The 27,964-nt window shown below is 53.4% G+C and overlaps 1 protein-coding gene across 1 annotated transcript in view; it reads left to right on the top strand.

Moving 5' to 3' along the window:
• Positions 1-27,964, top strand: part of LOC311520889 (B-cell differentiation antigen CD72-like) — a gene marked incomplete at its 5' end in the record, with an annotated part of 41,778 nt that overhangs the window by 6,623 nt on the left and 7,191 nt on the right. Inside the window, 4 exons of the mRNA XM_084628785.1 lie at positions 8,727-8,816; positions 13,563-13,919; positions 15,511-15,659; positions 20,326-20,426. Of these exons, the coding sequence (XP_084484911.1) occupies positions 8,727-8,816; positions 13,563-13,919; positions 15,511-15,659; positions 20,326-20,426 (697 nt within the window). The remainder of the gene's footprint in view (positions 1-8,726; positions 8,817-13,562; positions 13,920-15,510; positions 15,660-20,325; positions 20,427-27,964) is intronic.

Here is a 27,964-nt window from a genome sequence, read left to right on the forward strand (position 1 = left end):
GTTCTCATCCCCGTGAGAAAGAACAAACTACAGGCCGCCTGGGAGGGCCCTTTCAAGGTCGTCAAGCAGCTCAATGAGGTAAACTATGTGGTGGAGCTGTCGAACCGGGCGCACCACCGCCGGGTGTACCATGTGAATATGATGAAGCCATATTATGCCAGGGGGAATGTGGTGTTGGCCGTGTGTGGACAGTGGGAGGAGCAGGGAGACGACCCTTTAGTAGATCTATTCCCTGGGACCACAGCTGGTTCCCCGCTGGAAACAATTCCCCTCTCGGATCAGCTAACCCCTGCCCAGCAAGCTGAGGTCAGGGGGGTGCTGCATCCCTACCGACAGCTGTTTTCCAACCAGCCTGGACGCACTAATCTGACTGTCCACCGGGTGCAGACAGGGTCGCACCCGCCGATAAGATGCTCCCCCTTCCGAGTCACAGGGAAAACTGCTCAGGACCTGGAAAGAGAGGTCCGGGACATGCTGGCTTTGGGGGTGATCCAGCCATCTGCCAGCCCTTGGGCCTCGCCGGTGGTGCTGGTCCTCAAAAAGGACGGGTCTATCCGGTTCTGTGTGGACTATCGGAAGCTCAATTCCATCACTGTATCTGATGCCTACCCCATGCCCTGGCCGGACGAGCTCCTAGACAAGCTGGGAGGAGCTCGGTACCTTACCACCATGGACCTTACAAAGGGCTACTGGCAAGTGCCGCTGGATGCAGATGCCCGACTGAAATCGGCCTTTATCACCCCTCTGGGGCTCTATGAGTTCCTGACCCTGCCTTTCGGCCTCAAGGGAGCGCCGGCCACCTTCCAGCGCCTAGTGGACCAGCTCCTGAGGGGGATGGAGAGTTTTGCCGTGGCGTATATTGATGACATCTGTGTCTTTAGCCAGACCTGGGAGGACCACGTGTCCCAGCTTAGACAAGCGCTGGACTGACTCCAGGGGGCTGGGCTGACTGTAAAAGCGGAGAAGTGCAAGGTGGGGATGGCTGAAGTATCTTGCCTGGGCCATCGGATGGGGAGTGGCCGCCTAAAGCCGGAACCAGCCAAGGTGGAGGTGATCAGAGACTGGCCCGCTCCCCACACCAAAAAGCAGGTCCAAGCCTTTATTGGGATGGCAGGATACTACCGAAGATTTGTGCCCCACTTTAGCGCCATAGCCACCCCCATCACTGAGCTATGCAAGAAGGGGAAGCCAGACAAGGTGGTCTGGACCGAGCAGTGCCAGGAGGCTTTCCGGGCGCTGAAGGAGGCTCTGGTCAGTGGCCCAGTTCTGGCAAACCCAGACTTTGACAAGCCCTTTGTGGTGTTCACCGATGCCTCCGACACGGGACTGGGGGCGGTGTTAATGCAGGAGGATGAAAAGGGGGAGAGACACCCCATCGTATACCTGAGCAAGAAGTTGCTACCCCGGGAGCAACACTACGCGGCCATCGAGAAGGAGTGCCTGGCCATGGTGTGGGCCCTCAAGAAACTAGAGCCCTATCTCTTCGGGCGACACTTCACCGTCTACACCGACCACTCTCCCCTGACCTGGCTGCACCAGATGAAAGGAGCCAACGCCAAACTCCTGAGATGGAGCCTGCTCCTGCAGGATTACGACATGGACGTGGTCCACGTGAAGGGAAGTGCCAACCTGATAGCGGATGCACTGTCCCGGAGAGGGGGCCCTGAACTTCCCCAGGTCACTGGTAACAGAGACCCCGCTCAGTTCAGTCTCGAAGGGGGGAGAGATGTGACGATGTGACGCAGCAAGGAGGGGGGAGTGCTGACCTGGGAATGTGCCCTGGGGATGGGAGACTTGAGAGCCTGTCACCTGAGCCAGGATGGGGACGGGGAGGTAACACCTCTGCCCGGGAATGTGGACAGAGGCTGCAGAAGGGAGCCTGCTGGGGGGGTTTATTTTCAGTTTGGGGCTGGGTGGAGGAACTCAGGGAACCCCAGTGCTGGGGTCTAAGCTCTCTGCTCCCCCAGAAGGACTTGACTGAGGGGTCTTGGTTGTACCCACAAGCTCTGTTTGAGACTGTGTTCCTGTTGTCCAATAAACCTTCCGCTTTACTGGCTGGTTGAGAGTCTCAGTGAATCCCAGGAAGAGGGGTGCAGGGCCCGGACTCCCCCGCACTCCGTGACAGAGGCTTCGTCCCTGGGACCCTCACCCAGCTCACACAGGCCCTCAGCCTCTGAGGCTGCACCACCCAGGGCCTGACACCAGTTCTCTCTGTCCCAGGATCTCGCCACCCCAGGAATGTCTCCCCATTGACCATCACCTTCCGCTCCCACTGGGGGTCCGAGGGGCCTGGCCCCAGGAAACTCCACACAGACATAGGTTGGGGTCTGGAGTGGGAGCCTGTCCACCTCCCCACCCATCTGGCTGATGGAGTCTATGGTCTTGGGACCCAGCAAGGGAGCTAGACACCGGGGCTTTTCCGCAGGGTCCCCCTGGTTCAAATCTCCAGCCTGCTCAAAGGCAGTGAGATGGGCATCTACATCCCCCCCCTTCCTTAACCAGGGGCAGCAATTTAGTCTCGAGGTTCCCTGCGGAACTGGCCCCCCGGGATCTATCCCCACTCACCCCGGGAGGTCCCCTAGGCCTCTCCGCTCCCACACCGCCAGTTCATGCTGCTGCTGCTTCTGCAGCTCTTTCTCGGGCTCTCGCTGTCTCCCACAGTCCTCTTGCTCTCTCGGACTCAGCTCCAATCCCATCCATCTCCGATCCCCGAATGGGGAACCCAATCGCGAAGAACCTCGTCTGGTCGGGGACAGGAGTCTTGGGGATGCTTGGCTCCCACTCCAGCTGCTCCCAGATCCTGCTCTTGCCCCATTTGGGGTCAGGAATCTGTTCCTTAGAGCGGTCATCCTCCTCCAGCTGCACAATTAACTGTGCTTTGGTGAACTTTCCAATGCTCAACCCTCTCTTTCTGCACAGGGTTACAATGTCCTTCTTAAGGAGACGGTGACAGGCCGTCACTCCGCTCTTCCCAAGTTGTTGTGGACTCACAGGCCTGTGTGCTCTCAGCTCCCCACGGTTTCCAGGTAGAACCCCTAGTGTGCCAGCCCTTCTCGAGGTCACCACCTCCTTGCCAGGGTCGAGCCGCAGACTCCTCCGCCCCTTGGACTGCTCGCTGCGATCCCCAGGGGAACCCTGTTACTGCAAAAGTCCTTCTGGAGATAGAGGTGGTTAGGGACTATTTAGAAAAGCTGGACGTGCACAAGTCCATGGGGCCGGACGAGTTGCATCCGAGAGTGCTGAAGGAATTGGCGGCTGTGATTGCAGAGCCATTGGCCATTATCTTTGAAAACTCGTGGCGAACCGGGGAAGTCCCGGATGACTGGAAAAAGGCTAATGTAGTGCCAATCTTTAAAAAAGGGAAGAAGGAGGATCCTGGGAACTACAGGCCAGTCAGCCTCACCTCAGTCCTGGAAAAATCATGGAGCAGGTCCTCAAAGAATCAATCCTGAAGCACTTGCATGAGAGGAAAGTGATCAGGAACAGCCAGCATGGATTCACCAAGGGAAGGTCATGCCTGACTAATCTAATCGCCTTTTATGATGAGATTACTGGTTCTGTGGATGAAGGGAAAGTAGTGGATGTATTGTTTCTAGACTTTAGCAAGCTTTTGACACGGTCTCCCACAGTATTCTTGTCAGCAAGTTAAGGAAGTATGGGCTGGATGAATGCACTATAAGGTGGGTAGAAAGTTGGCTAGATTGTCGGGCTCAACGGGTAGTGATCAATGGCTCCATGTCTAGTTGGCAGCCGGTGTCAAGTGGAGTGCCCCAGGGGTCGGTCCTGGGGCCGGTTTTGTTCAATATCTTCATAAATGATCTGGAGGATGGTGTGGATTGCACTCTCAGCAAATTTGCGGATGATACTAAACTGGGAGGAGTGGTAGATACGCTGGAGGGGAGGGATAGGATACAGAAGGACCAAGACAAATTGGAGGATTGGGCCAAAACAAATCTGATGAGGTTCAATAAGGATAAGTGCAGGGTCCTGCACTTAGGATGGAAGAACCCAATGCACAGCTACAGACTAGGGACCGAATGGCTAGGCAGCAGTTCTGCGGAAAAGGACCTAGGGGTGACAGTGGACGAGAAGCTGGATATGAGTCAGCAGTGTGCCCTTGTTGCCAAGAAGGCCAATGGCATTTTGGGATGTATAAGTAGGGGCATAGCGAGCAGATCGAGGGACGTGATCGTTCCCCTCTATTCGACATTGGTGAGGCCTCATCTGGAGTACTGTGTCCAGTTTTGGGCCCCACACTTCAAGAAGGATGTGGATAAATTGGAGAGAGTCCAGCGAAGGGCAACAAAAATGATTAGGGGATTGGAACACATGACTTATGAGGAGAGGCTGAGGGAGCTGGGATTGTTTAGCCTGCAGAAGAGAAGAATGAGGGGGGATTTGATAGCTGCTTTCAACTACCTGAAAGGAGGTTCCAAAGAGGATGGCTCTAGACTGTTCTCAATGGTAGCAGATGACAGAACGAGGAGTAATGGTCTCAAGTTGCAGTGGGGGAGGTTTAGATTGGATATTAGGAAAAACTTTTTCACTAAGAGGGTGGTGAAACACTGGAATGGGTTCCCTAGGGAGGTGGTAGAATCTCCTTCCTTAGAGGTTTTTAAGGTCAGGCTTGACAAAGCCCTGGCTGGGATGATTTAACTGGGAATTGGTCCTGCTTCGAGCAGGGGGTTGGACTAGATGACCTTCTGGGGTCCCTTCCAACCCTGATATTCTATGATTCTATGATTCTCTCTCCCAGGGCCAAGCTGCGGGCTCCTCCGCCCGTGAGACTGCTCACTGCAGTCCCCAGGGGGACCCCATTACTGCACAGTCTTTCTTGCTGGTCACACACTCCCAGGGATTAACCGCCCTCCGAAACCGCTCCTCTCTGAGCCTTCAGCATGCCTGGTCCTCGTCAATCCCTCTTCGTTTTACTGCTCCCCAGTCACTTACTGCAGGAAGTGCCACCCATGGGGTGCAGTAGATCCCATGTCTGCCACCAGTTGTCACGGAGTCCCTGGGCGATGCTCTGGAACTGCTCCCCATGAAGCCAGTCAGGACTCTGGGGCAGTCGCTTTTCTGTGAGCAAAAAGAAAAGGAGGACTTGTGGCACCTTAGAGACTAACCAATTTATTTGAGCATGAGCTTTCGTGAGCTACAGCTCACTTCATCGGATGCAATCAGTGGAAATTGTAGAAGATCTTTTTGTACACACAAAGCATGAAAAAATACCTTCTCCCACCCCACTCTCCTGCTGGTAATAGCTTATCTAAAGTGACCACTCTCCTTACAATGTGTATGATAATCAAGGTGGGCCATTTCCAGCACAAATCCAGGGTTTAACAAGAACGTCTGAGGGGCGGGGAGGGGGGGGGGGTAGGAAAAAACAAGGGGAAATAGGTTACCTTGCATAATGACTTAGCCACTCCCAGTCTCTATTCAAGCCTAAGTGAATTGTATCCAATTTGCAAATGAATTCCAATTCAGCAGTCTCTCGCTGGAGTCTGGATTTGAAGTTTTTTTGTTGTAATATAGCAACTTTCATGTCTGTAATCGCATGACCAGAGAGATTGAAGTGTTCTCCGACTGGTTTAGACTGTCTTCAGGACACAAAGCTCACACAGCTTCCACCTTCCTGGGTCTGACCTCGGAGCATTCAGCCTCCTCTGCCCCTCCATGCGCTTCCCACAGCCAGTCCGCTCAGGCAGGGCTCCTGGGGAAGCCAGAGGGTCCTGCCCCCAACTCCGCAGTCAGACGGGACTCTCAGCCAGCCAGTAAAAGAGAAGGTTTATTAGACGACAGGAACATGGTCTAACACAGAGCTTGTAGGTGCAGAGAACGGGACCCCTCAGCTGGGTCCATTTTGGGGCCAGTGAGCCAGACAACCCCGTCTGCCCTTCACTCCATGTCCCAGCCAGCCCCAAACTGAAACTCCCTCCAGCCCCTCCTCCTCTGGGCTTTGTCCCTTTCCCGGGCCAGGAGGTCACCTGATTCCTTTGTTCTCCAACCCTTTAGCTCTCACCTTGCAGGGGGGAAGGGCCAGGCCATCAGTTGCCAGAAAAGAGGATGTCGGCCATTCTCTGTGTCCAGACTCCTGCATACACATGCCGTCTAGGGCTCTGCAAGGATCATACACCCTTACCCCACCCCCTAGATTCTTAAGAACTGCCTAAGGGAAACTGAGGCACCCCCACACTATTCAGAGGAAACATTTAGAACTGTCCCACTTGGTCACACCTTCATGATATTTAGCTGCTGTAGTGAGAGTCAGCCGACAGGCCTGTCTCCTGTAAGACATTAGCGTCTGCAGTTAGCATACGTCTTGAGGTCTATGAGCTTTGAAGAGATCAACGACCCAACGGAAACACCAAGTATTGGGGAGCTGAAAGTTGAGGGTTTAAGGGGAATTTCTGACCACAGGAACAACCAACCACCAGAGTGTCGTGGCAGTGAATCGACATCTCTGTAAGCAGAGTCAGAATGAGCTCTCCCCTGATATCTGGTGCTGAGCTGAAAAGGCCTTCAGGGGCTGATCTCGTTTGCATGGGCACACCCACCCCGCCTAGCATGATGGGACTGCTTGCCCAAAGGTCACGTTGCCTGCTGTGGGATCCCCGGTCTCTTTGTTATTGGGGCAGGAGTAATAAAGTGTTCTTATCCTGGTTATTTGAATCCAGGACAGTAGAACTGTACTTGGCATTTTATGCCTGAGGGGCTCTCCCTCAGCTGAGAAGCACTCACTAGGCAAGGGACATGGGTTCCAAAGGCCTGGGGCTTAGGAGAGGTAGTTGGGCTTTGAAATGCTGTTTTCTGGGGGGTGGGTTTTTTTTAAACACTGTGTAATAATAGAGCTGATTCAGATAAGAGTCTTGTAAAATGCTGTTGAGCTGAAATCGTTGAGACCTGGGTTTAAGAGTGAGATCTGCTCTGGGCGAGTGATTCTGGTGCAAGAAGCTTATGCAGGTGTGCTAGCAGTGAGGCTCCTCTGCGAACAGCTGAACTCACTGAGAGCTGTGTTAAGTGGGGGGTGGCCCTGAGGGCACATTGGTGAGTGGCTAGTGGAGAGGACCAGAGCAGGACCCCACACAGCAGTGAGGCAATTGGCCCTGAGCAGCGGAGCGTGTAAGGTGCCTCCGTACCTTCCACCTGGGCTGGGAGGTGAACTCTGCAGATGAAGTTCTGAACTCTGGGGCTGCACTGACTAAGGACAGGGGCTGAGAATTGGGTGACTTTTGGGTTGCTGGACTTAAGACCCTGAGAGGAAGAGGACACTGCCCAACTCACTTGGGGGTGGGTCTTTTGCTCATGGTTGGTGTTATGAATCCTGTTGGTGGTGTTTCCCCAACATAATGCTGCATTGTTTCCCTCCTTTATCAAAAGACTTTGGCTGCACTCAGACTCCGTGCTTGCGAGAGGGGAAGTTTTGCCTCTCAGAGGTGCCCAGGGGGTGGTGTGTAATTGTCCCAGGTCACTGGGTGGGGGCTCGAGCCGGTTGCACTGTGTTATTGGGAATGGATCCCCTAGATACTGAACCCGGCCCTTCTTGCTGCCAACGCTGATGGGCAGAAGGGTTACACATATAACAGGTACGTGAGGTAGATCCACACACACCTCAACACAAGCGGGCCATGGTAACGAATTGCCGTATAGGATAACAAGGGCTGTGTCCTGTGCCCCACTGGCTGCAGAGCCCCTGGGGCGTGGAGCCCTACAGAGCTGCTGCGGCCGATGCTCGCTGGAGCCTCCTTTGCGGGTGCCCGGCTGGAGCTGCCTCCCGCTGCCGCTCGGAGGGGCTGGGGCCTGGGCCCTGCCACTCACCCAGCTCTGAGTGGAGCTGTGAGCGCCCAGAGTAGCCAGCCAGGCACGAGGCCCCAGGCCCAGTGTCTGGAGCAGGCCGCCTGGCCACAGAGAGGAAATCCAGCGGCTGGTGGGGCATGCGTGGGGAGAGCCCACACAAGGGGCATGGAGCCCACTCACAGGAGCTCAGACCCCCCACGCAGCCCCCTCCGACACGGCCCCCATCAGGCTCTGAACGCGAGAGAACAGACCTCTTGGGCAGGGACGGGCGCTATAGTGAACTGTCCCTTGTCTCCCTAGGGGGCTGGGCCAGGCCCCAGGCGATACCTGGCCCAGCCCCGGGGACGGGCTTGGGGGGCTGCTGGGGCTCTTCTGTCTGCGGGGTCCTCGCCCGGCTGGCTCAGGGATCAGGTTGGAATGACCCAGCACCTGGGGTTAGCCCAGACCTGCCCATGGGGCGCTCCCCAGCACTCCAGCAGCTGGTGCTGGCCATGCCCCCAGGAGCCTGTCCCGGCCCCTGGGCAGGGTGTCCCTGTTCCTGGTGGGGATGGGGATGGGGGAGTGTGGCTGGGTGAGGGCAGAGGCCCCAGCTGGGTGGGCAGGAGCACAGGGCAAAGCCTGGGTGCGTGGCCCACTGCATGGGCAGGGCTTCGGCGCCCACCCCACCACGCTGCCAGCCACGCACTGTGGGGGAACCGGAGCTGGTAGCCTAAGCCCGGGTGGGTCGTGTCCCTGCAGCCCCATGGCACTGGGAGCTCTCCCCTGGCTCCCACTGCCTTCCTGGGGGGCTGAGCCCCATTCCCTGGGTGGCCGGAGGGGGGAGCTGGGCCGTGGGTTTGGGTTCCCAGGCACGCTGCCCTCTTGGGGGAAGGAGATGGGGGACCTGGTGCCCAGGGTTCCCCTGCGTTAACGCAGCTGGTTCTCTCCAGCAGAGCCATGGTGGAGCACACGGTACCTGCCCCTTGGCTTGCTGGGGACCTGCCTCTTCCTTCTGGCCACCACCATCGGCCTGGGGGTTCGCTGTGAGTAGGGGACTCGGGCTGTGGGGGGCTTGTGGGGACAAAACGCCCGGCCAGGGGAGAGAGGGAAGGAGCTGCATGTGGGGAGTGATGATGTGGGGGGCAGGGGGCCCCATGGGGGGGGGGTCAGGGCAACACAGGGCGCGGGGAGGGGTGAACCCGAGCAAAGGAGAGTTTGGGCTGCAGCTCAGGAAACCTCCCCAGCAGCAACACGGATCCAGCTGAGGAGCCATGGGGGGCCCTGTCCGGGGCATTTGGGGGCCCTGTCCTGGGGCAGGCAGGGTCCTGTTACCAGGGAGATGTGGGGGGCCCTGTCCCAGAGCAGGTGGGGACCTTTTACCAAGGAGATGTGGGGGGCCCTGTCCCAGGGCAGGTGGGGGCCCTGTTACCAGGAAAATGTGGGGGGCCCTGTCCTGGGGCAGTTGGGGGGGCCCTGTCACAAGGGAGCCATGGGAGCCCCTGTCAGGGAATCCTCTCTGGGGAGGGGCCCATGGGGGGAGGGGCGGGGCCCTGTTTCTTGGGCCCTCTACCCGCTGCCCGCCTGGCACCCGCCCACCGGCACAGATGTTGCTGGGGCCAGTCAGCGCATGGTGGGGCTGACGCTTCCCCAGCTCCGCTGGCCAAGGGCTGTAGGGCACAGACGGGTCCCTGGCAGGGCCAGGAAAGGCTGCTGGGCGGGCACTCGGCTGGCCCTGGCTGGCTGCCTGCAGGGCGCTCTGCCCAGCCCCTCGCTGGCCGGCACCCGGGGCCCCTCGCTGTGGGTTCGGAGGCTGCCTGCTGGCTGCAGCCCCCACTCACCTCCCAGCTGTTTGAACTGCCTCGGCCCAGCGTTCCTGAGTCTCCGTCACCGCTGCTGGAGGCTCTGGCATTTGTGGTGTTTAGATGTTGCTAAAACCACCGAATCAGCAAATTAAAAATACAGGAAAAGCATGTTTTTGCTGTGGATCCCCACAACACCTTGCAAGCTACACAGGATGTCCAGCAAAAGTAGCTCAGTGCAATCATTGCAAAAAGACTGGACATTTTGCTCAAGTATGTCGCAGTAGCCAGTTCAATAAACAGGTGCATACAGTTACAATACCAGATGTTACTGTGCTGAGCGTGGACAAAATCACAACTGCACATATTCCAGAACAAATAAAGTGCACTGTAAACGTTTCCAGTATACCCTCAGGCAAACCACACTCTATTCAGCTAATGTTGGACACTGGCTCAGCAGTATCTATGCTACCTGATTCCATCTTTCTGCCTTACTTTAAAGACGTGCCTCTTACTGAACCCAGACTTCACTTGGTGTGCTATTTGAAAAACCATATTCCAGTACATGGCTGCCTGCCAGCAATAGTTACTTTTGGTGATTGCTGTGTAACTGCAGAGTTCTACATTGTCCACAAAGGCACTCCTATCCTTGGCAGAGATTTATTGGCTGCTTTAAATCTCAGGGTAGTTCATGGACGAATTGATCTTCCTCAGCAAAGCGCTCCTGCGGTACACACACCAGTTTCAGCTGGGACCCAACACCAAGTTGAGGAGAAATGCGGCTGTGCTTATGGGTTTCTGCATAAAGGTAAAATGCGGAATAATGTGATGCCTGTGCAACAGAAGTTACAGTGCTTACCATTTTCAGGCAGGGAAGCTGTTTCAGAGGAACTGAGAAAACTTGTTCAAAAGGACATTATTGAAGAGATCGACTCCTCGGAATGGGTTTCACCTGTCGTAGTGACGCAGAAGAAGGGTGGAGGCATTCGCCTTTGTGTGGACTTAAGGGAGCCAAATAAAGCTATTGTGATTGACAGCCATCCTCTTCCTCACATAGAAGAAGCATTTGCAGAACTCCGTGGAGCAAAGATGTTTTCTACTCTTGATTTGCAGAGTGCATACCACCAGGTTACGTTGCATGAAGATAGCAGAGACCTCACAGCATTTATTACACATAAGGGACTATTTCGTTTTAAACGTGTTCCATATGGTCTCGCATCTGCCCCAAGTGCCTTCCAAAAAATGATGTCATTGATTCTGAAGAATCAACATGGAGTTCAGTGCTATCTGGATGATATTATCATGTTTGGAAATACTTCTGAGGAGCATGACAATAACCTGCAGTCTGTACTAAACTGCCTCAGCAAAGCAGGCCTCAAACGCAATAGGTCCAAATGCAAATTTAGACAAACTGAACTCTCCTTTCTGGGGCATACAATTTCACAGGCTGGACTAAAACCTGATCCAGATCATATCCTGGCAATTTCAAATGCTCCTCCTCCAACAGATTTGCAAACCTTACATTCATTCTTGGGTCTTACCTCCTGGTATGCAAAACTCATTTCCAGTTATGCTTCTGTCATTGAACCGTTACGGGAATTACTACGGAGAAGTTCAACCTTAGTGTGGACAAGAAGACGCACAAGCTAGTTTCGAAACGGTGAAAGACTTGATTGTTCATAGTCCAGTACTTGCACTGTTCAGTCCTGCATTGCCCTCAATTGTAACTACTGATGCTTCTGATTATGGCCTTGGGGCTGTTGTCACACAACTGCGTGAGGACAACACAGAGAGGACGGTTGCGTTTGGTTCAAGGAGACTAAGTAATGCTGAGAGGAAATATTCTACAGTCCAAAAAGAAGCACTTGCTTGTGTCTGGGCTACGGAAAGATGGAGAACTTACCCGTGGGGCCGCAGGTTCAAGTTGCGCACAGACCACAGCCCTTTGACGACGTTGCTCACCACGAAAGGACTGGGAAGAGCAGGATATAGTATTGCTCGAGGGTCTGCAGGACTACTCTCTTTCAGTTATGAACTGGAATATAAGCCTGGAAACCAAAACGTGGTCGCCGATTGCCTTTCTCGCCTGCCTTTGCCTTCACCAGATGGTCCACCGGAGGATGAGGATGTCGTGGTTGCGCTTATTACAAGTGCTCTCACTGCAGTTACAAGAGAACGATTTCAAGCTACTTGTTCAGCGTGTCCAATTCAACAAAAACTACAGGAATTTCTGACAAAGAGATGGCCCAGTCACCCTAAAAACCTTGACCCGGTTTTGCTGCCTTATTTTAGAGTTCAGGATGAACTTTGTTTGATGGCTGTGTGCTACCAGGTACACACCGGCTCCTTGTGCCAGAAGAATTACAGTCAAAACTCATACACCTGGCACACGATACTCATCCAGGAATTGTCCAAACCAAACAACGACTACGGGATCTGTATTGGTGGCCAGGGATGGACTCTCAAACTGAAGCAGTCATAAAATCCTGTGTCACTTGCCAAATGCATGATAAGAGAGCAGTGACATGTACCCCTCCATTACAGCCTGTTCCTCTTCCTGAATCTGCATGGGAAAAAGTGGCAATTGACATTGTAGGACCCTTTGATACTGCTCCAATTGACTGCCATTATGCCATCATCTTAATAGACTATTTCAGTAAATGGCCTGAGGTAGCGTTTACATCGCAAATCTCTTCTGCTACAGTAATTAAGTTCCTCTCTTCAGTTTTTAGCAGGGAAGGTAACCCCAAAGAACTGGTTTCAGATAATGGTCGTCAATTTACTTCCCTGGAGTTTGAAACTTTTCTAGCACAGAGGAACATTTTATACAGAAGGTCATCCCTATAGTACCCTCAAGCCAGTAGGGAAATTGAATGATTTAACAGAAGTTTGAAAGAGAGTTTGCAAATGGCTAAACTGGAAGGGCGATTGTGGATACCCTTCACAACTGATTTCTTGCAAGCATACCGGGCTACACGACATGCCACCACGCAAAGATCGCCTGCAGAGTTACTGCATGGGAAACAGATGAATACTAAACTGAACATTGTTGGATTGTTAAAGGCACGACCTGATGCCCCAACCGAGGATGATGTCAGAAAAACAGTTGAACAGAACCAAGCAAAGTCTAAGGCTTTCACAGACAAGCGGCGGGGTGCTAAGCAACCAAAGTTTGAGTGTGGTTCCTTCGTGAGAATACGAAAACCTGGAGCTTTACGCAAAGGGGACCATAAATTCACAGCTCCTCTTAAAATCATAGAAAAGAAGGGACCTTACACCTATCGACTTTCTGATGGGCGAGTATGGAATGCTTCTTATCTTGCACCTGCCTATGCACCAAGAGGAGATTATGCCAACGCCCAGTCTGCATGGGATGACTTCACCGTGGTACCAACACAACAAGACATTGACCTGGAACCGGGGCTTGAGAGATGGCCTGTCAGACCCAGACGACCACCTGTCTGGACTAGAGACTAGGTTATGTAGTATCTACAGTGTTTTCAGTGTCATATTTCTGCCAACAGTATAGTGTCTTGTTTCATATTTGTTCCTGTGGTTAGAACAATAATGTTTATTTTAATTGGGAGAGTTTCTTAAGAGAGGCGTGAATGTGGTGTTTAGATGTTGCTTGTAATTATTAGAATTGGGAGCTCTGGCTGTTGGGAGTCTGAAAGGACAGGAATCAGGAAGGAGCGGGGAGGAGTTGAGAGGCTGGGAGAAAACTACCGAGGGTGCAGCAGCAGCTTGGTAAAGAGGTTTCCACTTCAAAAATAAAGTCCTGTTGAAGCTTGTTAGTACCTTGCCTGGTTGATACAACAGCATTACGGGGCTGTTCTCCACGGTCGGGAGGGTCCCTGTCCCCCTGGGGCCCTGCTGGGGTGGATGAGTGAGCCCAGTTCTTGAGTCGCCCTCCCGGCCCCACCCTGCCTTGCTGGCACGTGCCCGTCGGCCTATGCGTCCGGCCAGGCTCACGCTGTCTGTCCCCTGCAGACTGGCAGGTTTCCCAGCATCTGCAGCAGGCGTCCCGAGCGCACGAGGCCGAGAGCAGCCGCCTCTCCCAGCAAGTCAGCACCAAGGGGGCGACCCTGGCGCAGACGGCGAGGGAGCTGGAGCAGACGGCGAGGGAGCTGGCGCAGACGGCGAGGGAGCTGGGGCAGGCCAGGCGGGAGCTGGAGCTGATGCGGCAGGAGGAGAACAGCACCCAGGAGCAGCTGCGAGAGCGGGAGGCCGCGTTAGAGGGAACGAAGGAGGAGCTGGCGAGGGTACAGGAGGAGCAGAGAGAAATTAAAGAGAAGCTGAACCAAACGGAGAGCGCCCTGTCCAGCATCCGCCCCTGCGAGCAGACAGGTACTGGGTTCCCGGGGCGGGGGTCACTGGGGCACCCCACCCCCCAGCAGGGACAGCTGAGCCCTGGGGCGGGGGAGCACCCAGGGCCAGGGCCGTGCTGCAGCAAGTGGCTCTGGTCATTCAGGAGGGGCAGCTCTTCCCCCAGGCAGCGCTGGCCCCCAGGTCTGCATGGTGCAGGGGAGTGTGTGTGTATTGATGGCGAGGGCGGGGTGGGGGCGGCAATCAGTGCTGGAGACGAGACAGAAAACCCCGGGTGGTGGGCACTGGCTGGTTCCATGGAATAAGAGTTGGGACATGAACCCGTTGTCCTGGCCCAGTTCCAACCAGCTCCCCTAAATCCCCCTGCTGTTTCAGCTGTTAAACACGCTGCATCCCACCCCAGAGGTGGCTGCGTCTCAGGGGTGCACGAAGCAATGCCTGCCACATGTAGCCTGTCTAACGGTTTATCTGTAGACACAAGCTAGGATCTTTGGAGAAAGGGTGCTGGCCAAATACAAACTATGAACATGCTAATTAGTCAGCCGAGCTCCCATGATTCAGTCTGGCTAAGAGATAACACCTGGACTAACTGAATTCGGGCTGCTTCTCCACCACTGAGCTCTGCTTGCACCCCCCTGCTCTCCCTGCCCCCACCCCCCCGATCTGCTGGCGCTCCTCAGACCCGACCTGCAGCCCCACAATCCAGGTCCAGGCCTCTCTCCCATGTGTTCAGAAGTGGGCGACGCGCACAAACAGCCCATGGGGCCCAGCACACAACGGCCCGTTCGCCTTTGGGACTTCTTGTAGCAAATGCCCACACACGGGGCAGGTTGAGTCATATTTTGTGCCCATGACGCGCTTGGTGCTTCAACCACCCCAGGCAAAGAAACTATCCCAGGCAATAAAAAATGAGATCAGCTTCCCTGAGGCTGCCCCTGCCAGTCCTGGCCCGGGCTCCCAGGCAGGCGAGCTGGGCGACTCTCCAGCCGGGGCTCTGGTGCGGTGGAGACACCCAGGGCCCTGCACCCTCGCCAAGGGCAGAATCCCAGCCCTGAGGACGACGCACCATCGCAGACAGCCTGGGGCCTCGCCAACGGGCAGAGCGGGGCACGGGGAGGAGGCGGCTGCCAGGTGACACGGGCAGCGCGTCGCCGTCTGCTCACACGGAACAAGGAGCTCTGTCAGAACGAGGGAAACAGCCCGATCCCTAGAAGGGCTCAGTCTGTCCGCGCATCACTGCCCAGCCCTCCGGCCAGAGCTGTAACGGAGCAGTGTCCACGTCCTCACGGTGGCTGAATCCCCGGGGGTGGGGGAGAGCAAAAGGACAGGGAGATGCCGCTCATTTACCCCACCAGGGAAATGTTGAACCCCATGAACAGTTACACTTGTATCTGAGCCCTGGACTCAGCTCCCAGCCTGCCCCAAACCCTCGAGAACCCTCCCCCCCCGCCCTCCACCTGCTCGGAGCAGCTCCTGGGGCAGCCTGGAGTCTGGGGGAGTGTGAGCCCCTGGGGAGGGACCAGGCCTTCTTTGTACGGCCCAGGGCATGAGCCTGTTAGCTGAACTCAGGGCCAGGAGCGCCTCTGAGCCTCTCACTCCCTCTTCCCTCCAGGCTGCTGCCCGGCAGACTGGGTGTTGTACAGAGGAAAGTGCTTGTTCGTCTCAAAGGAGGAGAAGACTTGGGAAGAAAGCAAGAAAGACTGCAAAGGGAACTCTGCTCGGCTTCTTATCACCAAATCCTGGGACTCGAGGGCAATGCCGGTACGGTACATGCACGGCCGGAGCGAGCGCGGCCGGAACACTGCGTAAAGAGGGGGTGTCTCCAGGCTGGGCGGGGGGGGCGTTGGCAAATAGGCAGGGGCTCAGAGAAGAGCAATGGCAATGATCCAGGGGCTGGAGGAGCGTTACCAGCTCACCTTCTCCACTGAGCAGCGCACCCGCACTGTCCTGGATTGTTCTTTTGTGTCTGACAGATTTGAAGAACCCCCCTTCCTGTTGTCTCTAACATTCCTTGCCAGCTGTAACTCGTTCCTTGCCTTGGCTTTCCTGATTTTGTCCCTACATGCTTGCACTATTGCCACGTCCACTCCCTTGGAGCCGTGCCCCGCCCTCCGTTCCCTGGATTTGTCCCTATGGGTTTGTAGAGAGCTAGAAAGCTCCTCGTGTAGCCACATTGGCCTCCTGCCGCTCCTCTTCTCTCTCCTCTGCCTCCGAATAGCCTGAGTGTTACAGCTCTTAGGAACTGCCAGCCCCCTTCGACTCCTTCTCTCCCCTCCACAGGACCCTGCCTGCGATTTGGCTGACTCCGCTGAAATCCGCCTTTCTGAAGTCCAGTGTCCTTGTTTTGCTGTTCTCGTGTCCTCCTTTCCTTAGGGTCTTGAATTCCATCAGATCATGGTCACTTCCTCCCAAGCTCCCGCCCACCTTCACGGTCGCAACTGGTTCATCCCTGTTGGTCAACACCAGATCCAACATGGATGACCCCCTCGTTGTTTGCTCAACTCCTCCTGAATCAGAAAACTGTCCCCTACACGTGCTAAGAACTTGCATGTTATGGCTTGTTGTAACAGTCTTACAACAGATGCCAGGGAAGTTAAAATCCCCCATTAATACGAGCTCATGCGTGTTAGCTAATCCTGTTACCTGCTTGTGGAATGACTTGTCCACTTCCTCGTCCTGATCTGGTGTCTATAACAGACAACGCCCATCCATAAGATCTCTGCTGTTCTTTTCCCTTGTTATCCTCACCCAGAGACTCTCCGTAGTTCTGCCACGTACTTCGCCTCGCGGCAAGTGTGCACGTTCCTGACCTACAGCAAACACCTCCTCCTTTGTCCCCATATCTGTCCTTCTGGAACAAGCTCTATCCCTCAGTGCTGGTACTCGAGTCATGGGAGCTGTCCCACTAAGTCCCCTTAATGCCAATTGAGTCATAATTTTCTTCATAGGCCATGACTTCTAGTCAGGGCCGGATTAACTCTCCTGTGGGCCCGGGGCTATTAGATATTGTGGGGTCCCTGTAAACAAGTCTTCTTTCTGGAAGGGAGTTTGGTGCAGGAGGGGCTGGGGCAGGGGGTTGGGGTGCAGGAGGGGGTGCGGGGTCTGGGAGGGAGTTGGGGTGTAGGAGGGGGATTCTGATCTGGGGCAGGGGGTTGGGGTGCGGGGTCTGGGAGGGAGTTGAGGTCCAGGAGGGGGATTCTGATCTGGGGCAGGGGTTGGGGTGCGGGAGGGGGTGCGGGGTCTGGGAGGGAGTTGGGGTCCAGGAGGGGGATTCTGATCTGGGGCAGGGGGTTGGGGTGCAGGAGGGTGTGCGGGGTCTGGGAGGGAGTTGGGGTGCAGGAGGGGGATTCTGATCTGGGGCAGGGGGTTGGGGTGCGGGGTCTGGGAGGGAGTTGGGGTGTAGGAGGGGGATTCTGATCTGGGGCAGGGGGTTGGGGTGTGGGAGGGGGTGCAGGGTCTGGGAGGGAGTTGGGGTGCAGGAGGGGGATTCTGATCTGGGGCAGGGGGTTGGGGTGCGGGAGGGGGTGCAGGGTCTGGGAGGGAGTTGGGGTGCAGGGGTGGATTCTAATCTGGGGCAGGGGGTTGGGGTGCAGGAGGGGGTGTGGGGTCTGGGAGGGAGTTGGGGTGCAGGAGGGGGATTCTGATCTGGGGCAGGGGGTTGGGGTGCATGGTCTGGGAGGGAGTTGAGGTGCAGCAGGGGGATTCTGATCTGGGGCAGGGGTTGGGGTGCAGGAGGGGGTGCAGGGTCTGGGAGGGAGTTGGGGTGCAGGAGGGGGATTCTGATCTGGGGTAGGGGGTTGGGGTGCGGAAGGGGGTGCGGGGTCTGGGAGGGAGTTGAGATGCAGCAGGGGGATTCTGATCTGGGGCAGGGGGTTGGGGTGCGGGCTCTGGGAGGGAGTTGAGGTGCAGCAGGGGGATTCTGATCTGGGGCAGGGGGTTGGGGTGCAGGAGGGTTGCGGGGTCTGGGAGGGAGTTGGGGTGCAGCAGGGGGATTCTGATCTGGGGCAGGGGGTTGGGGTGCAGGAGGGGGTGCGGGGTCTGGGAGGGAGTTGGGGTGCAGGAGGGGGATTCTGATCTGGGGCAGGGGGTTGGGGTGCGGGGTCTGGGAGGGAGTTGGGGTGCAGGGGTGGATTCTGATCTGGGGCAGGGGGTTGGGGTGCGGGAGGGGGTGTGAGGTGCAGGCTCCAGCCGGGAGGCACTTACTACAGGCGGCTCCCGCCCGGCGGCACAGCTGGGCTCAGGCTGCCTGCTGTGGCCCCACGGCGCTCCCGGAAGTGGCCGGCTGCTAGCACGTCTCCGCGGCCCCTGCGGGGAAGGGGACAGTGTGTCTCCGTGCGCTGCCCGCGTCCGCAAGCGCCGTCCCCGTGGCTCCCACTGGCCAGTTCCCAGCCTCCGCTCTAGCCAGGGAGCGCTGGGCTGGTCCGGGCCTGCAGGTCTGTTGTATTGATTTAGAGGGAGTGTACCAGCCCAAAGAGTCAAAGGTGTTAACACGACCCTGTCACTGTCCAGCATTGAACAGTTTTAAACAACGTTCAGGGTTTGGTCTACAGAGACCTCGGCCTGCTGAGTGCCCCGGCAAACACCCCATTCAACAGCCTCTTAACCTTTCATTAAAGATACAGAAAAGGGGGAAAAACAGTTAAAGCCTTTGGAATTAAAGTATTATGTAAGGCTTGCATTTGAACAACATCCCTTGTTCCCTTTCCTTTCAGCTGGAGAGAGTTTTTAAAAAGAACCTGTCTCCCTTTTGACAGTCTCTTAGATGAGCAGCTGTCAACCTTTCCAGACTTCTGCGCCCCTTTCAGGAGTCTGATTTATCTTGCGTACCCCCAAGTTGCACCTCACTTAAAAACTACTTAAATACAAAATCAGACATAAAAATACAGACATGGCACAGCTCACTAGTCCTGACAAATTTCGACTTTCTCATTTTTACCATATAATTATAAAATAAATCCACTGGAATATAAATATTGTACTGACATTTTGGTGTATCGCATACAGTGCAGTACAAACAAGTCAGTGTCTGTCTGAAATATTAGTTTGTCCTCACTTTGCTGGTGCTTTTTCTGTTGCCTGTTGTAAAACTAGGCAAATATCTAGCTGAATTGATGCACCCCCTGGAAGACCTCTGTGTACCCCAGGGGTACATGTTTCCCTGCCTGACAACCACTGTCTTAGATGGTATCAAAGATGGTGATAACTGTCCTTCTGGGGAGAGGAGAAGACGTTAGCTGAGATGGGCTAGCGCTGCTGTTAAAGTCCAGTCCTGTTTCCTAAAAGACAAAACGAGACAAACACCCAAAGGGGGAGAGAAGAGAACAGCAAAGAGAGAAAATGCAGCTTCTCTCTCTGGTGCTGACTCTCACGTGCAGCCTCAGTGCTGGAGAGACTCAGGCCCAGCACAAGGTCTGATCGGCCACTCTGAGACCTGACAAACTCGTACCACCATTGGGCTGGTTAGGGCATTGCATTCCTCTGCCTCCCTGGTCACAGGCTCACAGCCTTGCTGCAAAATGTACAGTCTTGGCTGGCTACCCAGACTCTTATTAGACAGAAGTCAAAAGGAGAAGGACAGGGGAGGGAAGAAATAAGGTGGGGAAGGAAAGGGACGCCCAAGGGAGATGGAGAGATGAAGTCTCACATCCCAAATGGTGTTCAGGACTCAGCCAGAGCTGGTGTCATCTGGGTCCCTCTCTCTGGTCCAGTCTGGTCAGGACAGGACATCTCTCAGGGTCCAAATGATGGTCCCAGAAGATGGGTGAAGGGCAGCCAGGATGGTGAAGCTGGCTTCAGCAGGCAATTTGTCTCCCAAAGTCTCTTTCTTTAAGGATGCCGAAGGGAGTAGTGGGTAGAACAGCCCCTGCTTTCCTTGTTTTGTCTACCAATTAGACCTAATTTCTGACACACCAATTTTGGCTCCTTGACTTTTGTCCCACACGTCTCTTGTTTATCAGGCAAGGCCGTAACGCAGTCCTTGAGTTACACCAGGGGGCCTTTTTATTTGGACTAATTCAGTCTGTCTCCTTTTTCCACCTTTTCCCATCACGTTTCTTGTCCTAGGGGTATTGTGACATCTTAGGAACCGTTGCCCACTTTTCACAGCTGAGCTCACACTTCGGGGAAACTCGTAGGCCCAGTTAGCACAGCCGATCGCAGCAGGGAAAGTACCCAGGCCCTCTCATTTCTGGTGGGCTGGGGTGAGTGGGCTCCAATACGATGGATAACCAATAGCAGGGTGTGCTGGGAGGATGCTGTTCGCCGCCCCACACCTGGCTAGCTGGGTAACCCCACTTCTGGAGCAATGTGATCATGCTCATGGAAACATCCTTTTCTCCACCAGCTAATCCCTTCCCTGCAGTTCTCTGCTTCTTCACCGCAGTCACTTGAATGCAGGGGTGTCATTATGTAACTCTTTTCTTCCTAGAATTTTCTGAAAAATACTAATGTCCAGTACTGGATTGGACTAGTCCGGAATCAGGAATCACAGTGGCAGTGGAAGTGGGTTGATAACTCACGCTTCGAAGAGTAAGTATCATATTTATTTCTTAAGCTAGATGCTCCATGTGCTAACCAGTGGCACCATCCAAAAGAAACATGCACTTTAGTAGCTGTAGCTAAAGCCACTGACTAAAGTGCGCTGGAAGGGTTAGAAGTGGCTTCCCATAATGGAACCAATGGGCCTGCAGTTCCTCATGTGGACCCTTTGCCAGGGGGAAATATTTAAAGCAACACCATGTACTTGAAAGCTGCAAAATAACGAGTTTCAAGCAGTTTCAAGTCCTCTGAGTAAATTCTTTATCGGTAGCGCCCAAGCGTAAGTCAGGTGGTTCCTGGGAGGGCAAGGGGCAAAACCACAGAGCAAATGAGTGTAAAACACAAATCCAGATGTCAGGAACGTACTGAACAGCGCTGGCAGGGAACGTGAAGAGGAGACATTTCTTAATTGTCTCTGACCCAATGCTGGGAATCTGGCTAACAAGCCAGAGGAATTGGAAATTCTCACTGATGAGAAGAAATGAGGTATTATTGTCATCACTGAGGCCTGGCGGGATGAGTCACAGGACGGGGACGTTAAACTCTCTGGTTACAGCCTCTTTAGGAAGGTTTTTGGGGGGCACTCTGCATGAAAGGCAGCATCACCTGTTTTAGAGGTGTTGCTAACTCAGAAGTGCAGGATCATGCCTATGGATGAATGTGCTAACAAAGCCCAGCGGGTGCACGGGTGGGGTCTGTTACAGACACCAAATCAAACCAGAGAACAGAATGGGATACTCACTAACCTCTTGTCTGTGACGTGGGAAGAAAACCTGTGTTATGAGGGACTTCAGTCTGGGAGAGGTGTGGGAGGTCTCACGACCTGATCACATTCAGTGTGGGCACACAGAGGACAGTCCCAACCAGTAATTTATTCGTAGACCAGAAGGGACCACGATGTTCATCTAGCCTGACATCCGTCACACACAGGCCAGAGCACTGCTCCCCAAAGATGCACTAAAACGTATCTTCTAGAAATCTATCTGACCTCGATTTAAAGACTCCAATCCATGGAGACACCCCCCCCCCTCCCATGGTGAGCTGTTCTAGTGGTTAATCACCCTCACAGCTAGGAAACAGCATCTTATTTCAAGGTTGAATTTGTCCAACTCCAACTTCCAGCCATTGGACCTTGTTATGGCTTTGTCTGCTAGCCTGAAAAGTCCCTTGGTGTCAGCTCTCTTTTCCATGTGTCAGAACCTAGACACTGAGACGGCGTCACCTCTCAACCTTGTCTTTGGTAAGCGGATTAGATTGGGCTCCTCAAACCTCGGATCATACATCCTGTTTTCCATCCTCTGGATCATTTTTGTGACCCTCCTCTGAACATTCTCTGGTATTTCCACATCCTTCTTGAGGTGCGGACACCAGGACTGGACACAGTATTCTAGTATCGCCTCTGTACGCAGCATGGTCAGGCTAAGATCACTTCCTTATTTCTACTGGAAAGTCCCTTTTTTATACACCCATGGAGCACGTTAGCCCTTTCTGCCACAGCCTTGCACTCACGGCTCACGTTGAGGCCACACAAAGTCCTTTTGTGAGTCGCTGCTTCCCAAGACAAAGTCTCATGTTGTAACGATTCTGCCCTTGGTGGGACACTTCTGAGAGTACCAGTTCAGGACAAATTGCTTCAAGCAGAGCAATTACAGCCCAAGGCTGGGGTTTCTCCACCTCTAAGGCACACCAAACCAGCCAGACAAGAGGACCACTGGCTAACCACAAGTTATACAAGCAATTCCCTCAGACACTCCAGTTGCCCAGTATCACTACCAGTGGTACCAAAGGACCAAGCCCCAGACCCAGGTCAATATACAAATCAGATCTTACCCACAAATCACACTGTTGCCAACCCTTTAGAATTTAAAATCTAAAGGCTTATTCATAAAAGGAAAAAGAGAGAGATGAGAGCTAGAATTGGTTCAATGGAATCAATGACATCCAGTAATGGCAGAGTTCTTGGGTCAGGCTTGTAGCAGGGATGGAATAAACTTCCGGTTCAAATCAAGTCTCTAGAGAACATCCACAGCTGGGGTGGTCTTTCAGTCCTTTGTTCAGAGCTTCAGTTTGCAGTAAGGTTCCTCCAGAATTAAGAAGCAGGATTGAAGACAAGATGGAGGTGTTTTCAGGGCATTTTATATTCTCTGCCCATAGACGGACACAGCGGCAAGATGGAGTTTGGAGTCACATGTCCATACACGTCTCAGTTCTTTACAGGCCAACACCATTGTTTACATGTTAGTTTGAACGTTCCTAGGAAAGCTCAGATGTGGATTGGCGTCCCCCAAAGTTCATTGTCAGTTAGGTGTTTCTTGACTGGGCACTTACTGAGAATAGTCCTTTGTCAAGAAGCTGACCAAATGCTTCACTGAGGCTACTGAGGGGGGAGGGATAGCTCAGTGATTTGAGCATTGGCCTGCTAAACCCAGGGTTGTGAGTTCAATCCTTGAGGGGGCCATTTAGGGATCTGGGGCAAAAATTGGGGATTGGTCCTGCTTTGAGCAGCGGGTTGGACTAGATGACCTCCTGAGGTCCCTTCCAACCTTGATATTCCATGATTCTATGAAAACACATTAAGATACAAGTACATAGCCAATATTCATAACTTCAACTACAAAAATGACACACCCATACAGATAGCATAATCATAATCAGCAAATTATAACCTTTCCATAGACACCTCACACGACAACCTTTGTACAAAATCTGCTGCAAATATATAACAGTGGTTGCAACAATGATCTATACGGTAACAGTTCATGTCAATAACGTTACACATGTCCTGTAGAAATAACCAGTGTTCTTGGTTCCCAGATGCACTGCCATGCATTTGGCTGTATTAAATCACGTTTTGTTGGATAGTGACCATTTAACCAGTCAATACAGATGACTGTGACAATCTCCTGTCTTCTTCACTACTCACCACCCCACCAAACTTTGTGTCACCTGCATATTTACCAGCCAAGATTTTATATCATGATCTAGATTGTTGATAATATTAAAGTGTTGGACCAGGAACCGATCTTTGGGAGACCCCACTAGAAATGGGCCCGCTCATTGGGAACAAAGACATTTTGCAACCTCCCAGTGAGCCAGTTTTTAATCCATCTAACATGTGCCCTATTAGTTCCATTTGCAACCCTTCTGCCAAGTGGAGCCAGCAGCAACCAGGGCCGGGTTCAATATCTAGGCGTCCCTTTTCAACAATACAACACAGAACTGGCTCGAGCCCCCACCCAGTGACCTGGGAAAATTACACCCCCACCCCTGGGCACCTCAAGCGGCAATACTTCCCCTCTCGCAAGCACAGAGTCTGAGTGTAGGAAAGAAACTTTTAATGAAAGGAAAAAGTCACCTGACATTAATTAGGGAAAATGCCACAAGCAGGATTCATAAACCTAAACTGTGAGCAGGACGCCCAGCCCAGAGTGCGTGGGGCAGAGCTTCCACCTCATGTTCCTGAGATCTACAACCAACAGTTCCTTTTCTGTGCCCCCCCTCTGCTCCCTCACCACACCCCATTCACAGGGGTTGTCCTGGGTCAGTGAGGACCCAGGGTTCAGAGGCGCAGCTGTGTGAGTTCCCCTCCCACCCGGGGGAGAAGGCACCTGGCTTGCTCCGGCCTCTGAGCACTTGCTCTGTCTGGCTGCCCTGCCAGCCGCGGTTCCTCTGGCCAACCCGCTCGCTGCTCTGCCAGCCACTCGCTGCTCCGCTGCACCCTGTCATCTTCCACTGCCTCCTGCCTCTCTGCTGTGACCTCGGCAGGTCCATCCCTTGAGGCTCCCCCAGCTCTCAGGGACTGTCAGCTCTTGGTGGGGGGGAACTGCCTTGCTGAAGCAGGCTGGGCAGAAACGCTGCCCCCCACAAGTGATGTCAGTGCTAGTGAGCACGTAACGAAAGACGCTGCACTCAGCTGTATCTGTGAACAGTGGGGAGGGGCAGGTCAAACTGTACCTGGGACCCTTAAGTATCATCCACACCTCCTAGCAGGGACACCTGTCCCCACCCCTCTTACTTTCACAGGGGAGGACTCTGGCATTCAAGCCCCTGGCTTAGCAAGCTCCTTTCAGTTGAGGGCGACCCCCTCAATCAGGACAGGCTCAGCATGGTTCGGCTGCCCTTTAGTCATACAATAAAGGTAACATGGATAACACCATTTCACTCCCCCTGAGTAGTATACGCCTCGATAGTATTCATCACCATGCATTTTTGACAGGTTTCCATGCCCCCTTTAGGGCTCATGTCCCACCCTACATTCCTGTTTCCGTTGGTGTAGAAGTTTGGCGCTGTCAGCCATTTTGAATTTTTTTAAATTATTTTTTATGTTTGAATAGGGGGAATGTTGCATGCTTGTGCTTTGATACTTTTGGTTGATTGTTTAGAGAAAACGGTTGAAAGAATAGAGTGAGAGAGCTTAAAGATTAAAAAAAGAAAGCTTTGGTACGGTTAAGAGGAAAAAAGGAAAGAATGGTTATTAAAGAAAATAGACTTTTGGTTAGGGTTAGTAAGGAGAGATGATTTTAAATGCCTAATTTGGCATGTTATTAAAGAATAAAAATTTTTGAGATAAATTTAAAAGGTGTATTAAATATAAGGGTAGTTTAAGAGCCTTTACAAAGAGTTAAATAAAAGAGAAAAATATAAAGAGGGGTTAAAAAAGAACACACAAGCCAAAAAAGGGCATTTACTAAAGCAAAGAGTATTTAGTAAGCACATGGTAAAAAAGTAAAGAGAGGTTAATAGAAAAGCATTTAAAATATTAAATACAAGGTGTGACAAAGTTCCTCCTCTGCCTTGGTGGGTCCTCGCTTTTTGGCAGATTTGGTCGCCTCAGATGTTCACAGCAGCCCTCAGTTTGGCTGCTTCTGCTAGAGGCTCAAACCTGCCGTTCACTCAGCTAACCTCATCGCTGGTCAGCATGGGGGAAATGGAGACCAGTCTCCACAGTCTCTGCTGATCCACCTAGCGGGTCAGGGACAGGCCAGATCCTTTTCCAAATGAGACCTTCCCTTCTAGTGTTGCTCACAGACCAGGTCAACTCCTCCTGTGTCCGATGAGGAGTTGGAGGGATGGGGGGAACCCGGGCCCGCCCTCTACACCGGGTTCCAGCCCAGGGCCCTGTGGATAGCAGCTGTCTACAATGTCTCCTGGATTAGCTGCGTGACAGCTACAATTCCCCAGGCTACTTCCCCATGGCCTCCCCCCAGCACCTTCTGTATCCTCACAGCAGGATCTTCCTCCTGAAGCCTGATCACGCTTGTACTCCTCAGTCCTCCAGCAGCATGCCTTCTCACTCCCTGCTCCTTGCACCCCTCCACTAACTGATGGGAGGTCCTTTTAAACCAGGTGTCCTGATTAATCTACCTGCCATAATTGATCTAGCGGGTTCCTGATTGCTCTAGTGCAGCCCCTGCTCTGGTCACTCAGGGAACAGAAAACTATTCATCCAGTGGCCAGTGTATTTCCCTTCTACCAGACTCCTGTATCCCTGGTGGTCTAGTGGTTAGCAGCGTGAGGGAAACCCTGGCGCACGTCTATCTGGAGTGCGCCAGGTTGCAGCCCCTATTCCGGCTCCTCACCAATCTTTTGTTATGGTTTTGGTTGCACTTTTCTCCTCACCTCCTTATCTACGCACTCCCTGTCCGTGGCCCCACTAAGTCGTGGGACCTCCTGGTCAACCTCCTCCTGGCCCTGGCTAAAGCGGCCATCTATAAAACCAGGGTGAGGAGGTTGGCCGATGGAGTCTCCTGCGACTGCGGGGCCTATTTCCGATCCTCTGTCCGTTCACGCCTCCGAGCGGAGTTCCTCTGGGCGGCGTCCACCGACTCCCTTGACGCCTTTGAGGAGCGGTGGGTGCTGTCTGGGGTTCTCTGCTCGGTGTCCCCGTCCGGTTCCCTTAGTTTGACCCTTTGACCGCACTCCCGTCCCTGTTTTTCATGAGTTGTCCCCCGTAACTAGTTGGCTTTCAAGGCCCTGTGGATCTCCCCCTTAGGCTGGGGGGGGGATCCTTTGTAGTGGACGAGCTCCGCTCGCCCACGTCCTGGATCCCAATAGGTCCAGACTCCTGTATCCCTGGTGGTCTAGTGGTTAGCGGCGTGAGGGAAACCCTGGCGCACGTCTATCTGGAGTGCGCCAGGTTGCAGCCCCTATTCCGGGTCCTCACCAATATTTTGTTAAGGTTTTGGTTGCACTTTTCTCCTCACCTTCTCATCTACGCACTCCCTGTCCGTGGCCCCACTAAGTCGTGGGACCTCCTGGTCAACCTCCTCCTGGCCCTGGCTAAAGCGGCCATCTATAAAACCAGGGTGAGGAGGTTGGCCGATGGAATCTCCTGCAACTGCGGAGCCTATTTCCGATCCTCTGTCCGTTCACGCCTCCGGGCAGAGTTCCTCTGGGCGGCATCCACTGACTCCCTTGACGCCTTTGAGGAGCGGTGGGTGCTGTCCGGGGTTCTCTGCTCGGTGTCCCCGTCCGGTTCCCTTCGTTTGACCCTTTGACCGCACTCCCGTCCCTGTTTTTCATGAGTTGTCCCCCGTAATTAGTTGGCTTTCCAGGTCCTGTGGATCCCCCCCTTAGGCTGGGGGGGGATCCTTTCATAGTGGACGAGCTTCGCCCGCCCACGTCCTGGATCCCAACAGGACCAGACTCCTGTACCCCACTGGTCTGGTAGGTTAAGAAAAGAGCATTTAAAAACATTAAATAAAAGAGAAACATATAACGATAGGTTAAAACAGAGAACAGGGCAAGAAAAGGAAAAGAAAGCCCCCTTTGCAAAGGGTAAAGATAGACAGCACATGATTGAGTCAGAAAGAGATATCTGGGTTGTTCTGCGGAAAGAGGGAGCTCCCAAGGCTCACAACCCCTCAGGCTAGTTATCGCCACCTTTGGATCGGACCAATCAGATGCTGCTTTACAGCTGCGTCATAGATTACATTTTCCTGAACCAATCCTGTAGTCCCAAGGTTTTTAAACACGAGCCATCTCCCTCCCCTCCCCTCAGTACCCCCCTTTAACTGCCTTACTCTTATCTAAAAAATCAGAGCCCAAGCATCTCTCCTGCCAGGCAGCACTTTTACACAGGTGCTTTAATAAAGCTTAAAACCATAAACCCTTCGTAACAAACAGGTTTTAAAGTTCCCCCCCTATGTTTTAGACTAACATTGGTCATTTTTTAGTGAGGAGAATTTGAAGCTGCAGCAAAGCCCATTAGCAAAAACAGTGTCTGTGAGTCAGTGGATCAGAGAGAAGAAGGCTGCTTCTTCCCCCACTTTTTAACAAAAGCAAGTGAAAGTTATATGAAGTTTTGTAAAGGAATAAACACTTTAAAAGACAAGCCTATGTGAAGACACATCCCTTTATTTAACATTTTTACATGTGTGTTTCAATAAAAAAAGAGAGAAAGAGAGAGCATGGAGAAATGCCCCAGAGTGAAAAGCACAGAACCGTGTTAACAGCTAATTTATATTCCCCTTATTCTGTAATCCAGTGGATCAGAGAGAAGTTGTTTTTCCTCCCCACTTTTCAACAAA

The sequence above is a fragment of the Lepidochelys olivacea genome (assembly GCF_965140295.1).
Source record: "Lepidochelys olivacea isolate rLepOli2 genome assembly, chromosome: 5".
Classification (NCBI taxonomy): Eukaryota; Metazoa; Chordata; order Testudines; family Cheloniidae; genus Lepidochelys; species Lepidochelys olivacea.